Below are 15666 nucleotides of genomic sequence, written 5' to 3'. Positions count from 1 at the left end.
TATACATATCATTTTTTCTAATCTAAAATTAAAAATTGAGCATTGTAGGGTTAATAATATTTTTCATTATATTTAGATATAGATACCTAATATTAGGTTTATGAAAAAGTAGACAGAACGAGTTTGTTGCGAGTAGCATGGGTTGTGTTCCTCTTCATGTGTTAGCAGTAGAAAAGAGACATCTCTATGAGAGAAGAGAGCATTTGACAACAGCTATAAAAAAAAAGAAGAAAGGGAAAGATGGCAAGAAGAGTGGAACAACAAGGTAGATGTTGCCCAGTGGACCAAGATGCTGATCCCGAGCGTAAGGGACTGGGTAGATTGTCTGTTTTAGGGCGTATCTTCATAGGTTCAGAAAGACAGATATAAATGCCTATACTGCGAATATTCCGACATTGTTACTCACACAATGCTGGAGTGTAATAGATGTACAGTGGAGAGAAACAGAATGTATAAAGAAATAGGTATGAACCCTGTGACTGTAAGAGAGATGATCGTGAAGATGACGGGAAGTACGGGTGGATGGAATAGTGTTCACAATTACGTCCGAGCGGTCATTAAAAAGAAAGAAGAAGAAATGAAGCCGCAACTGAAGTTTATTGGCGTTTGAATTTTTGATCTTTGATCTTGCACTGATATCTTGTTTATACTCCATCAATTAATAGAAAAAAGAATAGTAGTTGGTACCAAAGTACATCTAGCCTTCATCGACCTAGAAAAGGCGTATGATACAGTTCCAAGACTTAAATTGTAGCAAGCTTTACAACAACTCGACATTAGTCCATACCTTTTAGGAATAATCACAGAAGTATACAGGGATAACACTACTTACCTAAAAATCGGAACTAGACTATCAGAGCCAATAAACGTAACTAAAGGACTATAACAAATATGCAGTATGTCACCCTTACTGTTTAATTTATATATTGAGGCAGCCCTCCAAAATTGAAAAAACCACTGCCAGGGAATGGGAATCCCCATAGGAAATGACGCACTGTTCTCCCTGAACTTTGCGGATGACCAAGTCGTCCTAGCTCAAGATTCTTATGATCTAGAATTTATGATAAAGCATCTATTATACAGAGAATATTTAAAATGGGGGTTACAAGTCAGCATGAAGAAAACAGAATATTTAGTTATCAATTCAGATGCAATGTTTGAAGTGTTGATAGACGAGGACGTGGAAATCAAACCAGTGGAAAAATTTAAATATTGGTGCACTCATTGCTAAGAACGGCTTGAGAGAAACCGAAATTAAATACCGAATTAATCAAGGACGTAAAATTGTAGGATGTGTGAACTCCTTATGGTGGGATCACAACATTTAAAAAAGGAACAAAAAAAGAATAGGGCAAACCATGGTTGAATCAGTTCTTTGTTATGGCTCTGAAGTATGGACAATTAATGCAGACCTGAAGAGGATATTGTTGGCGGTTGAAATGGATTATTTGAGAAGAAGTGCTAGAACATCAAGGCAGGAGAAGACCAACGAATCTATAAGAAATAACATGAATGCTACAGAAACGGTCATTGACAGAATAGAAAGAAGAGGTTCAAAATGGTTTGGACACCTATTAAGAATGCCTGACGAACGTTGGCCCCAAAAACTTCACAAATGGAAGCCCCCTGGAAGAAGAAATAGAGGTAGACCTCGACGCTCATGGAATGAAGGAATTAGAAGAGCGATGGAATCGAGAGGTTTGAAGGAGGAGCATGCCTTGGACCGGGAGGATTGGCGGAGGAGAACGGGAATACGGCGATAGCCGTCTCCAAAATTTATTATATTTACAAGTTGGATTAATGTCAAATGACAATAAACTTATTTTAACCTTCAATTGAGGCTTATTCCCATTAAAATAGCAATTACTTTAAAATGCCACAAGAAAATAGCTTCAGAACAATAGATAAGATCTAGATAAGAGAAGGGAGTGCTCCAAAAATGTCGTCATCCTTACAGCCGCCACCCCACTTTCGGAGTAAGGTGTGTGCGACAGTCAACTGCGCACAAGTAAGAGAGGGTGGTTTTAGTTGGCAGGCAGGATAATAGATACTTATCTTTGGCACTGCTATCTTTAGTACTTTAAATTAAACAAAACACAAATTTTAGGTACTCAAAATGGAGGTAGCATAAAAAAAATTCAACCCCTCCCCCCCTTCAGACATATTCTGGGTGCTCCACTGATATACGATATACGATATACCTAAAATTTAGGTGTATATTATATAACCTACACCTCCTGTTGCTCATTTTTTTTTCATCAACTCCACTGTATCACATCAAATGTCCATTTTCCAGTTTTATTTCTTCTTTGCCTTTCTTTTTCGTTTCGGTTAAAGCTAGACAATCTAAATTTGCCTTTTTAGACTCCATTTCTAGTTCTTTCTCTTTATTGTGTTATGTTTTGATATTTCAGGTCTCTAACTTAATAACAATGTTTGCTTTTTTATTTTCTATGTTTATCTCTATGTTTCCATGTTCATGTGTCAATAATTGTTCAATCGCGTTATATCGTTTTCCTTGTTCTTGCCAGGTCGTCATCTTTGCTTCGTTCAGTTTACTATTCAGTTTTTTGGGTGTATTCGTCGAGTAAGTATATGGTATAATTCCCCTAGAAGTTAATTCGTCCCTCTCTTTGTCCTATCTCCATTGCGTATAGTCTATTCTATTATAAGTTTCTGGAACCCTACTTTTACAATCTTTCCAATGACTCTTTCTACTTGGGCCTTTCTTCTTAATTTTCCTTCTAATGTCTATTTTTCCCTTTTATTTCCTTATCTTATAATCTGTTTCTGATTTTTATTATATGCTATTTTTCCGTTTCATTATTTAATTTTATCAGGTCGTTTAACTTGCCGAACAATGTTAAAAAGAAATTGATGTTTGCAGCGATTAAATAACTACACATTTTTATAGGGGCGTAATTGTCTCATATTTCCTGATAGATTTTAACAATTAAATTGACATCATGCAATCACCGATATTATGCAATATTCCTACACATATCATCAGTTCCAAACGCATTTTTTTCTACAATGACCAGGCCATTTTTAAAAACAGTTTTCCTGCGAGTATAATATCCGTTATTATGCAAATATTTGATCCTGATGTTTGCTATCTGTCCTTGAATCTTTTTAAAGTGACAATGCGGATTCGAAAAGCAAATCCGTAAAGAGGAAGTACCTACCTGCTATAAGCTGCGTCAATTGTTTTAATAAATAAAATAGATACCATCTGTGAATGAACTGTTACTTATTTGTTCTGCAAATGGAAATATACAAAAAGAATATTGGGTTTTCCTCATATACTAGTATATACTGAAATACTAGTATATGTCATGTATAAAAATATGCATTAATTCACTAAACATTCTTAAAATATCCGTAAAACAATATTCATGCACATTGGATATAAAAAATAAGAACAACGAAAAAGTGCAAGTGGAGGAGTATGAATTCAATTTTATTCGTTCAAGATTTAAAAGAAATATCCATACAAAAATAGGGCGTAGCAGGCGAGATGTTGAGCAATATCTCCTAGAATTGGAAACAGCGGCGAAACAGGTCGGTCTAGTCATCAACGAAGACAAAACCAAGTACATGTTGGTTACAAAGGATCCGATAGCAAATGAGGAAAGAAACAGTCTTTGGAAGTCATACCTTTGGACGTGTTGACAACTTCACATATCTTGGGTCGCTATTGACTGCTACCAATAAAACAAGCGAAGAAATCAAAAGACGAATAAATCTTACAAATAGGGCATACTATGGACTCCAAAAGCATTTCCACTCAAGAAACATTCAAAGAAGAACTAAAATTATTATATACAAAACATTGCTGAGGCCGGTCTTCACATATGGAGCAGAAACATGGACTCTAACGCAGAAAGATGAAAGACTTTTGGAATTATTTGAGCGTAAAATACTCCGCAAAATGTTTGGAGCTATAAACGACCAAGGGCAGTGGCGCAGAAGATATAATTTTGAATTGTATCAGCTCTTTGATGAGCCAGATGTCATAACGTTCATTAAAACACAGCGACTTAGATACATAATACAAATGCCAGAAAATACGATTGCTAAAAAGCTAACCACAGGAACACCTGTAGGAAGAAGAAGCAAAGGCCGACCGCGAAGTTGGTGGTTAGATGGAGTTGAAACCGACTTACGGATATTAAAAATCAGAAGATAGAAACCGAACAGAATGGCGACGAATCTTAGAGCAGGCCAAGATCCACAGAGGATTGTAGAGCCAAAGATGATGATGATGATCCATACAAACAAAAATATGGCTGTACATTGTTTCTTTAAGGGACCAAGAAATAACCCAAGTGCTGAAAGAGAAAGAAATAGACGTTTGTGCTTTACAGGAAACAAAAAAGAGAGGAAAAGGACGATCAAAATTAGGTGAATACCTACATACTTATCTACAGTGGAGTAGCAAAAGAAAACAGGGCCAAAGAAGGTGTAGCCTTACTAATACATTAAAGGTACCAAAATTACATCAAAGAGTGTTATTACATATCAGAAATGATTGCAACAGCAAAGATAAGAATTGCCAGATGAAGACCTGAAATTCATCGGAGTATACGGCCCAGAAAATAACAAGCCTTAAACAGCAAAGGAAACGTTTTCTGACCAATTACAACAAGTAGTAGATCAAGTCAGAGGAAAGATGATAATATTGGGGGAGTTTAACTCTCAAATAGGCAATCAAGTACTACCCAGAATTAAGCAAAAACATACCGAGAATGTTAAAAACGAAAATGGAGAACTGATGATAAACTTATACGAAGCACGAATAACGAACTTATACGAAGAATAAACAACACATTTTACCACAAAGACCAACACCAATATACATTTAATAACACCCGTGGACAAAGATATATGATAGATTATGGTATGACCAAGACAACAAGAGAAGACAACAAGACAACAAGAGAAGACGTAAATAACCTAAACGAAGAAATAGTAGATACATTAACACAAGCTCAGGAAAAATTTGGCCCTAAACATGGAAAAGAACAAAAAATTAGTAAAGAAACGAAACAAAAAATGGAAGATCGTAGAATGCTGAGAAGTCAAGGAAATGTTGACTCATAAGATATAAACAGCATCAATAAAGAAATCTCTAAAGCCATCAGACGGGATATTAGAAAATACAACAACGAAAAAATTATAAAAACTATACAAGACAACAAAAGCATGAAAGCATTGAGGAGAAAAATGGAAAATGGCAAAAAAGAAATCTTCCAACTTAAAGACAAAAATGGAAATATTATCTCAGATAGACCAAGCATATTACATATAGTGGAAAGTTTCTATGAAACATTATATAAAAGTCAAGTTATTCCAGAGCTCATTGAACAACCAATACAAAAGGTACATAATGTAGGATCGGAGGATATACCAGATATATCACGAGAGGAAATTCATCATGCCCTCAAAAATATGAAAAATAATAGAGCTCCGGGGGAAAATGGTGTAGTCATTGAGACAATTAAACTAGGAGGTCCACTTTTGATGTCCCGAATCCAAACACTTTTTAATCTATGTCTGCATAGTGGAAACATTCCAAGTAAATGGAAGAATTCGGTTACAATCCTCCTCCACAAAAAAGGGGATAAATCAGATCTCGAAAACTATAGGCCAATTAGTTTGCTTAACCACCTATACAAGCTCTTTACTCGAATACTGACAAACAGATTAGAAGCAAAACTCGATTTCTATCAATCAAAAGAACAGGCAGGATTTCGAGCGGGACACGAAACAAACGACCATTTGCAATGCCTTAAAACTCTAGTGGAAAAGTCTATCGAATATAACAGACCCCTTGCTCTTATCTTTGTCGACTTCCACAAAGCATTTGACACAGTCGAAACGGTTGCTATCTTAAAAGCACTATCAGAATGCAGAATAGATCACAGGTATGCAAATATTATTCGAAATATATACGAAAATGCGACAACAACCGTTAACCTCCATTGCATGACTGAGAAGATAAAAATTGGCAGAGGGGTGCGACAGGGAGAGGGCCTTGTCGCCAAAACTATTTATAACAGTTATGGAGTACGCATTTTTACGGCTAGAGTGGGAATCAAAGGGTATTAGCATCGATGGAAAGATATTCAATCATCTCAGATATGCCGATGATATTATTCTCATAACAGACAACTTAATAGAAGCCAGAGTTATGCTACAACAACTACAGCAAGTAACCCAGAAAGTCGGTTTAAAAATAAACTATGGAAAAACAAAAATGATGACCAATTTCGCCCATAGAACTTGTAGAAAAATATGTGTATTTGGGTCACGAAATAAGGTTAACGCGAGATAACCAAACATGCGAGCTACTCAGAAGAATAAGTCTGGGTTGGGCTGCATTCGGAAAAATGAGAGACGTATTTAAAACAAATATACCGATCCATTTAAAAAGAAAAGCTTTTAACCAGTGCGTTCTACCAGTCCTCACATACGGAGCAGAAACCTTAACTCTCACAAAAACATCAGCCGAAAAATTGAGAAGGACACAACGAAAGATGGAGAGATCAATGCTTGGAATAAGCTTAAGAAATAGAATAAGAAACGAGGAAGTTCGCAGACGAACCGGAGTGGAAGACATTATCGAACATTTTACAAGGCAAAAATGGAGATGGGCAGGACATGTTGCAAGAATGAAAGACGACAGTTAGACAAAAAAATTGCTTGAGTGGAGACCACGGGCTGACAAGCGAAGCCGAGGAAGATCCCCAACGCGATGGACCGACGACCTCAAAAGAATCGTGACCAATTGGATAGCAGAGGCGCAGAACAGAAGCAGATGGAAAAGTCTAGAGGAGGCCTATGTTCAACAATGGACAACTCAGGGCTGATTGATGATGATGATGATGGTATGACCAAGAGAGATATACATCCATCGAAAATAATCGACGTAAAATGGCTCAACTCAGCAGATGTGGGTAGCGGCCATAGCCTAGTATTATGTAAAATAAGAATCATCCTGAAATACTTCACACCCAAGAGAGCGGCGCCAACACAAACAAAAATCAAAGTCGAAGGAATAAATACGGAATCAACCGAATACTTATACAGAAAAAGAATATCAGAGAAGATAGCTGGGAATGAAATATTAGAAAACGATAACATCGAGTAAAGCTGGGAAAAACTCAAAAATAACATAATTAACGCAACAACAGAATCACTTGGAGAGAGGAAAGTAACGAACACTAACATATCAAAAGATAAAACACCATGGTTTAGAGAGGAAGTGAAGACAAAATGTGAAGAAAAGAAGAAAGCCTTTTTACAATTCAACACAATAAACACAACAGGAACATAACCACTATAAACGAATACTTTAGTTAGACAAATAAAGAGGAAACACTGGCAGAGTTTCTCAAAATAGATAAAACACGACTTCTACGGAACACTTCTTCTTCTTCGTGCGACTAGGATTACTCCTGTTTGTCTGCCTCTTATTCTGTTTCAGTCGTTGTTGACTGTACATTATCTTTCAACCTTTTGGGCGGCCTTCCAACGGGTCTTCTGCTATAGGGCTTGTTGTTTTTACAGATGTTCGCTAATCTATCTGGTCCTATATTGTTTACATGTTCGTTCCGGTTTTTTTCTTGTTATTATCCACCTGTTAATATTTTGAATTATGCATTGTTCGCGTATACTTCTGTTGGTTTGTCTGTCTCTTAATGATATGCCCGCTATTAATCTTAATACTTTCATTTCGATATTGTTGATTTGTTGTTTCGTCTTTCTTGTATCGGTCCTTGTCTCCACTTCATATGTTAGGATTGGTCTTACTGTTGTCTTGTATACTTTCATTTTGCTTTCCGTGGTCAGATATTAGTTTCTCCATATGGTTTCTCGGAGGCAACTACTTACTCTAGCCGCTTTTGATGCTTGCCTTGTGGTCTCTGTTCTTATATCCCTGTCACTAGTGATCTGTACTCCTAGGTAATTAAATTTAATTACTTGTTCTACAATTTTGCCGTCTATTTCTAGTTTGCATGTACGCGGCTCTTTACTGATCACTATACATTTAGTTTTTTCTACTGATATTCTCATATTAAGTTTGTTTGCTGTGCTATTGAAGGTATGGAGCTGCCTTTGTAGGTCATCTTCGTTATCAGCAATTAGTACTGCATCATCGGCATAACATAGTATCGTGATTTTATGCGCTCCCATGTATCCGTGTCGTTTTCTTACTTCGTGAATTATTTGATTCACCACCATATTGAATAATAATGGGCTGAGCGGATCTCCTTGGCGGATTCCTCCTTTTAGTTCTATGCATTCTGTTTCCCCTGTTGGCATTATAACTCTGGTCTTGTTGTTCTTGTTAATTTCATTAATTGTCCTTATTATCTGATGGTCTATTTGTTCAGCTTGTAATAAATTTAAGATGTCATTTCACTTCATCCTGTCAAAAGCACTTTTTAAATCTACAAAGCAGATGTATGCTGGTTTTCCATATTCAATAGACTTCTCTATTATTTGTCTGATAATAAAAATTGCATAATAAAACAACTAATTCACAAAATAATAGAACGAAACAGAATTCCTCAAGAATGGAGATCAAGCAGTCTCTTTAAAAAGAAAGACAAATCGGACCTGGAAAGTTACAGAGGAATTAATTTATTAAACACAGTACTAAAATTAACAACCAAATCTGTGACTATTCTTGCAGTCAGAGAGTTAAAAGTTTTCTGTTGTCTAATTGTCTATACTGATATTTCCATGAATCATCACTTATTTCACAGACGAATTCGTTATTCATCTTTTTACAAATTACATAATTATATTAATTTAATAGATAACATTTGTGCTCTTGAACTTCGGAAAAATCTGGAAGTTATTAAAAATTCCACGCAAATTATAAAGTATACAATGAGTATGAGTTTATTTTCGTTACAGAGCGTTATCTCTAGCCTGCTAATTGATTGATTTGAAACATTTAACCAGTCATTGTTAAAATTTCAGTCTATGTAATATTTATGTGAAGCAAATTTATGACTATGTTATTCTTTCAAAATTCCAAATGGAATGTTCCGGGGTGGACATCGAAATGTCAACTCAAACGTATTTTTAGTTAAAACTATGGCTTATTCTCAAATATACATATACGATCATACATATAGTAATTACTATAAAATTTATATTTAAGAAATATCACATTTTTTTTTTCAATTATAGGAAGGCCATATCGAAGATGAGACTCGAACAAAGAAAAATATGTTATTTTGGAAGATGCTAAGTTGATTTCCTTCGATACAGATCTTATTGCATAGCAAGCTGTGGCTAGTTTCTTACTTAACAAATCGATATGAAGGAACCCTTTAAGGTTGCTGTCTATAAAAATACCAAGAAATTTTACAGAATTAACGATACTGATCTGACTGTTATTAAGAAGCAAGGGTTGAAGAGCTCCTTTATAGGATAATGCTACCGTCTTATCCAGGTTAAAATAGAGTAAATTAGAGTCGGACCAGGTTTTTATTTTAAGTAGATCAGAAGTTATAGTTGTATGAAGAGTTGCAATATTAGAGTTCCTCCAGGTAATACTGGTATCATCAGCAAAAAGAAAAATTTTTCCATCAATTTTTAAGTTAAAAATGTCATTTATAAAGATAAGGAAAAGTAGAGGACCCAATACTGAACCTTGTGGTACTCACATACAATGCTTTTGTGACTATAGTCAGTATCATTTGCTTTAACTAGATGTTTCCTATTCCTCAAGTAAGATTGGAACTAATTCAAAGAAATACCTCGAATTCCGTAGACATTTAGTTTTTTATCAAAATGTCGTGATCTACACAATCAAAAACTTTGACATAGCCACAAAAAACAATGGCAGTGCAAAGATTATTGTTTAGTGCTTGATAGACCTCATGTAATACAAAAAATATACCATCACTGGTACATTTATTAGAAAAACAGCCGAACTGACTTTATGATAAAATGTTCTTTTCAACGAGAAAGGACATAAGTCGGGCTTTTATAAGTCTTCTAAATAATTTTGAATAGGACCGGTAGTAATATAAATAAATACTAAACCAAAAGGTACTTATTAGTACCTTATTAGTAAAAAATTAATACAATTAGAAGCAGGCAAAACTTAAACACATCCAGGGCAGGGAGAATCAAAAAGATATGAGCGGATTATGGGGTACAAAATTGGAAAGACGACGACATCAACAAATATAATAACGTAAGAAAAATATATGAAGACATAGTACCGAGAATTGTTAAAATGAAATCATGTTGAGAAGGGCGTGTAAACAAAGCCGACAAAGCAATGGAAGGATAGTTAGTAATTCATCTTGGTATTGAAACGATATTAACAGACGAAAATATCCTTAACAACAAGAAGAAGAATTTATTCAAATGATTTGAAAATCCAAACGAGAACTGTACAGCTTATAAAGTAAAAGCCTGGAAAATTAAAACTACTGCCAACTTCACTTTTGTTATGGAATTTAAAAGCAGATAAAAAATATATCATGTATCTTTTCACGTTTTTATAACTATATTAAAAAATGTTTAAGTTTAATTTTAACTCAGACGATAACGATGATAATAGAGACGGTATGTAAATATTTAATGACATATTATCAGTCAAAATAAACAATTTCAATTTCATTTTGCAAACTCATTAAAGTCTATTTCTTTTAAAATGTTTAAATGTAATCGTTTTTATGTTTAAATAAAGTATGTTAAATCATATATTGGTAATCAATAGAGGGTTCAGTCAATCAATGTTGATTGCTGTGCTAGTTTGTAATTTTTTTCTTAATATTATGTCACATTTGTGTTATTTCCTAGTTCTCTTTACCCATTGGTATTTAATATATCACCTATTTATACTAGAAATGTGTTATTGAGTATGATATAATATATGTAGATTTGAAGATTAAAGATGATAGTACTTGTTTTGTGGAATGTCAGGAAATACAAGCTTCAACAAATCGACAATACGATTTAAAGAATGTCAGAACTAAACTTCTAAAGATAAACAACACAAATATCAACTATGTTTGTAATGAATCTTTACTAGATATTTTAAAAAATACTCAAGATTTAAGTGAAGATTCTATATTGAAAGCTGAAGAAAAACACTCTGATCTATTACCAGCAGTATACGAAGGTAATCTAGTATGTTTTAATATACTTTTGACTAATGATGATATTTTTTAGGTGGTTTAAAGATATGGGAATGCACTTATGATCTCCTGGATTATATATCAGAAAACCGAGTGGGTTTTAAAGACAAATTGGTTTTGGATTTAGGATGTGGTGCTGGAATTTTAGGTATACATAGTTTGCTACATCAAGCACAGTATTGTTGGTTTCAAGATTATGTAAGTTGTATATTTATTTCAGAATGTGAGATAATAGTAGTACATATTTATTTTCAATTTGATTTTATTTAAAGAAAATTAATTTTAAACAAAATTAGATATCTTTAGAGGTAGTATCAAGAGTTTTATTTCATTTTATGGATCAATTCAGTATATTGATATGTCAAACTATGCTTTTTACATTGTTTCTACAATTTTTAAATATTTGCTTGTTGTGTCTAATCCATACGGTTGAAATTACAAAAAAAACAATTTAGTAGGCCTAATAACATTGAGGAAGAAAGTTCCACATATTAATACTTTTTGATACAATGTACATTTTTTTGTTATCTTTTCAGAACAAAGATGTTTTAGAAAATATAACCATACCGAATATCGAGTTAAATTGTAAAGAATCACTGGACAGATGTAGGTTTTTCTCTGGAGATTGGCATTCTTTTGTAGAATATTCAGAAAAGAACTACCCAGAGGAAAAATTCGATTATATCCTTACTTCTGAAACAATATACAACACTGGTTACTATAAGAAGCTGCATTTGGTGTTTGAGAAGTTACTTGCCAAAAATGGTGTAGTGTATCCTTACATAAGTATTTATATATTAAAAATATGAGAGGAACTGGTTTAATTTATGATTTTTTTAGTTGAAAAATATTCTACTAGAGTGCAGTTTGAAAAAATGAGGGCAGTTTAACATTAATATAAATGAAGTATGAAAATATCTCATTATTTGTTATTTTTTTAGTTATTTGTTCACCTCTGCTTATAAGAAATTTTACTAAGGGTCTTCAAAATAGTGTCAAATATGACTTAATGGCTCATTATATAGAATCTCCATATTTTTGTATGTTTAGTAATAAGAAAATACTATTATCAAAGATTCATTTCGAAATACAGTGTTTTTCTTAATAAAATGTATAGACTTTTGGCCGCCAAATCATTCTATTTTGGAGTGGGAGGAGGAGTGCATCTTTTTCAAGATTTTGTGGACAGCAAAAAAGTTTTTAAACATACCACTTGCTGGCAGAGCACAGAAGGTGTGAAGAGGGAAATTTTGAAACTAGAATTTATGTAATGTTTTTTATACCATCTTAAAATAAACTATAGTATATGTCTGAAAGTTACTCTAATAACCTTTTTGTGAACTCTCATGGTTTACTACTTATGCAGTGAAACTCTTTCTTTTTTTCTGAAGCGCGTGAAGAGCGTTTTTTTCTGTTATACTTAACCTGTGTATTGGAATTTTATAATTATATAACCTGGTATTTACTATACTATTGGGCTCAAAGTTCCTAAAGACTATTTTATTCTTATATAGAAACAGTAAGCATTCTTGAATAAATACAGCGTAAACTGTTAAAATATTATTACTCCTAAAATGCCCTCTACATGATTCCCTACTTTTTAAGTCAAACATAACACAGTAGGGACATAAATAATGTATTTCTGAATCAGAAATACATTATTTATGTCCCTACTGTGGCCAAAATTTATTAGACCATATCTAAATTTTGCTTCAAAATTAGCATGATACACTGTTTTTAATGAGTTACTATTCATGTATTTTTTTAGAACTCTAAAGCTGTAAATCACTTTACTCAAAGACATACATAACTGGTCAACATGTTTATCCCAACATAAAAAACTGTCAATATATAATCCTAAAAATTTGGTACTGCTGCTAATATTTAAAGTGTCATTATTTACAATAATACTGTTTGGCATATCTGAATGTGCATAATTTGTCTTAAACAAAAGAAGATCTGTTTTATTTTGATTTAAAACCAACCTATTCATAGAAAACCAGTCTTTAGCTTTCTGGAACTCTAAACTAGCACTAACGCTTAGAACAGACATGTCTTTACCACTGACTAAAATGTTTGTATCATCTGCATAATTTGTTATGCTGGAAGTAGTATTAGCCACTAGACCATGAAGATCATTGATATAGATCACAAACAGTAAAGGACCAATCACACTTCCTTGTGGTACTCCAATATTGATAGTGCTTTCAGATGAGATGCCTATTTCAGTGTTTTTATGTATTTTTACTAAATGTCTCCTATTTGCCAAGTAGGACTTAAACCAGTTCAATGCTGGTCCACGTATACCATATTTCTCCAATTTATCAAATAATAGGTCATGCACTAAACAGTCATATGCCTTTGATAGGTCCAAAAAGAGACCCAAAGCCATATTATGACCAATCTCAGTACATTTCAAAATATCCCAGACAAATCGAAAAATCGCAGTCTGAGTTGATTTTCCCTGTTGATAACCATGCTGATTTGCACTAATAATATGACATTTTGTTAAAAATTCTGTTATCCGCCTATACATAGTCATTTCTAAGATTTTTGAAAAGGAACATAGAAGGCAAATTGGTCTATAGTTATTAATTAATTTAGGATCACCCTTTTTGTAAACAGGTGTTACTATGGCAGTTTTCAGGCATTCAGGAAATACACCAGATTTTAGTGAATTATTTATGATTGTAGTGAGAGGATTTACTATCTCCTTTATACAAAGTTTAAGGATTTTAGTGGGTATTTCATCAATTCCACAACTCATTGTTTTTTAAATTTTTAGTTATATCCATAATTTCAGTTTCTGTCACAGGTGCGACAAACACTGAATTTATGTTACTTGCAATGTTGTCTTTATATTCAGTGTATTGTAATTGAGATAAAGTGTTATTTAAAGTAGTATTTAAGTGGATCATGTATTTATCAGCAATCTCTTGAGGACTACCCTCTACTTTTATTGAATTTACACTTTTTAATTGACCATTAATTTCACTAACAATTTGGCACATGCATTTATTTTTGTTGGCAGCTTCAGACATCCTGTTTTCATATAGCTTTGATCGTTTTGTTATTAGTTTCTTATTATATTCTTTTTTTACCTGTCTATAGGAATCATAGAATTTATGGTTAACTCTGCTCATTGTAAACAAGATGTCTAAACGAGTCTTATATTCTATTATCTCTGGATCATCTCTTTTAGTAAGGCCTTTTTTACGTTGCCTAGAATCTAACTTTTTAAAAGGAAAGCACTGATTGAATATATACAGAAACTGATTTAAGAAAGTATTCCATTGATCATTTACACATTTGTAACTTAAATTAAGCCAGTCATGATTATGTAATTTACTTATAAAGGTTTCAATATTATTTGTACTAAAATGTCTTTTCATTTCAAGAGTATTCGTTTCTGCTTCCTCTACCTGAAAAGTTAATTTTTGGACAGAATGATCACAGATTCCAGCGTGCAAGACTTCTACTGACACATATGATTGCATATTTGTTAGTATGTTATCTATACAAGTTTTAGATGTGGCAGTTACTCTAGTGTAGTCTTCAATTACATGACAAATATTATATGAGTTAATTAACATACAAAATTTTACTTTATCTAATGTGTTATTCTTAAGATCGATATTGAAATCTCCCCCTATAATTATAATTGTGTTTTCTATCATAATTCTTCCCAGTATAATATCAAATTTGTTTAAAAAAACTGCCAGATCGCTACCTGATGGTCCGTAAACTGATGCTATAATGAGTTTGTTATTACCTATATTAGCTTCGCATACAGCACACTCTATTAGCCTATCTACTGATAACTCTTGTATATCCTTTCTTTCCTGGCCAATGATGTATTTACTAAGATATATAGCTGTTCCTCCATGTTCGTTCACATTATTTCTACAATGACTAGCTGTCAGCACAAAATTGTTAATTCCATATTCACTTAATTCTTCTTTAGTTTTCCAATGTTCTGTTGTGCACAATATTTTACAGTCACTGTTGTTTGTTAGAAGTTCTTCTATTTCATCAATACAATTTCCTATGGATTGGAGGTTCTGGTGGATGATACTTATATTCTTTGCTCGTGTGACTGTGTTTTGTATTTCAATTTCCTTGTGTTGATGTGTCTTGTGCTCTCTATTTTCTCCTATGAAAAATGTCCACCTCGGTTATCTAGAAAATCCTTATGACGATGCATCTGGAACCTTTTTATGCCAACACCATTAGGCCAAAACTCTGGTTTATGCATGTCATCCTTATATTCAAAGGGAGCCGATACAACAAATCTCTTCAACATATTTTCTTGACTTGGCAATTCCTTTACCATAATAGACTCTTGTTGCATTTTCCTCTTTTCTATTAGAAATTTACATATCTCCTCTTGTTTTGTTGTTCTCTTCACTCTATACAAGTATAGCCACACTTTTTTCTTTTCCCCTGCAAAACCACTTGTGCTATCGTCATCGCCAAATCAAAACTCCAAATT

At 33.4% G+C, this 15666-nt stretch overlaps 1 protein-coding gene across 1 annotated transcript; it reads left to right on the top strand.

The window, feature by feature from the left end:
- Nucleotides 1–10462: 10462 nt before the first annotated feature.
- Nucleotides 10463–12480, top strand: LOC140440991 (histidine protein methyltransferase 1 homolog). Its single transcript, XM_072531360.1, has 5 exons — nucleotides 10463–10599; nucleotides 10916–11158; nucleotides 11209–11372; nucleotides 11711–11946; nucleotides 12292–12480. The coding sequence occupies exons 1-5, from the start codon at nucleotides 10551–10553 to the stop codon at nucleotides 12443–12445; spliced, it is 846 nt and encodes a 281-aa protein (XP_072387461.1). The 5' UTR covers nucleotides 10463–10550; the 3' UTR covers nucleotides 12446–12480.
- Nucleotides 12481–15666: the final 3186 nt, after the last annotated feature.

This window comes from Diabrotica undecimpunctata, chromosome 5, assembly GCF_040954645.1.
Source record: "Diabrotica undecimpunctata isolate CICGRU chromosome 5, icDiaUnde3, whole genome shotgun sequence".
NCBI classification, from domain to species: Eukaryota; Metazoa; Arthropoda; class Insecta; order Coleoptera; family Chrysomelidae; genus Diabrotica; species Diabrotica undecimpunctata.
The sequence above is the reverse complement of the archived record's forward strand: the minus strand, read 5'-3'. Positions and strand labels throughout refer to the sequence as shown.

Bases quoted from the DNA above. Each gene is read 5' to 3' on its own strand.
- LOC140440991 (XM_072531360.1), top strand. From the start codon at position 10,551: ATGTTTAAGTTTAATTTTAACTCAGACGATAACGATGATAATAGAGAC. The intron at 10,600-10,915 runs GTATGTAAATAT...TAATATATGTAG, and splicing joins TAACGATGATAATAGAGACG to ATTTGAAGATTAAAGATGAT. The intron at 11,947-12,291 runs GTATCCTTACAT...TAAAATGTATAG, and splicing joins CTTGCCAAAAATGGTGTAGT to ACTTTTGGCCGCCAAATCAT.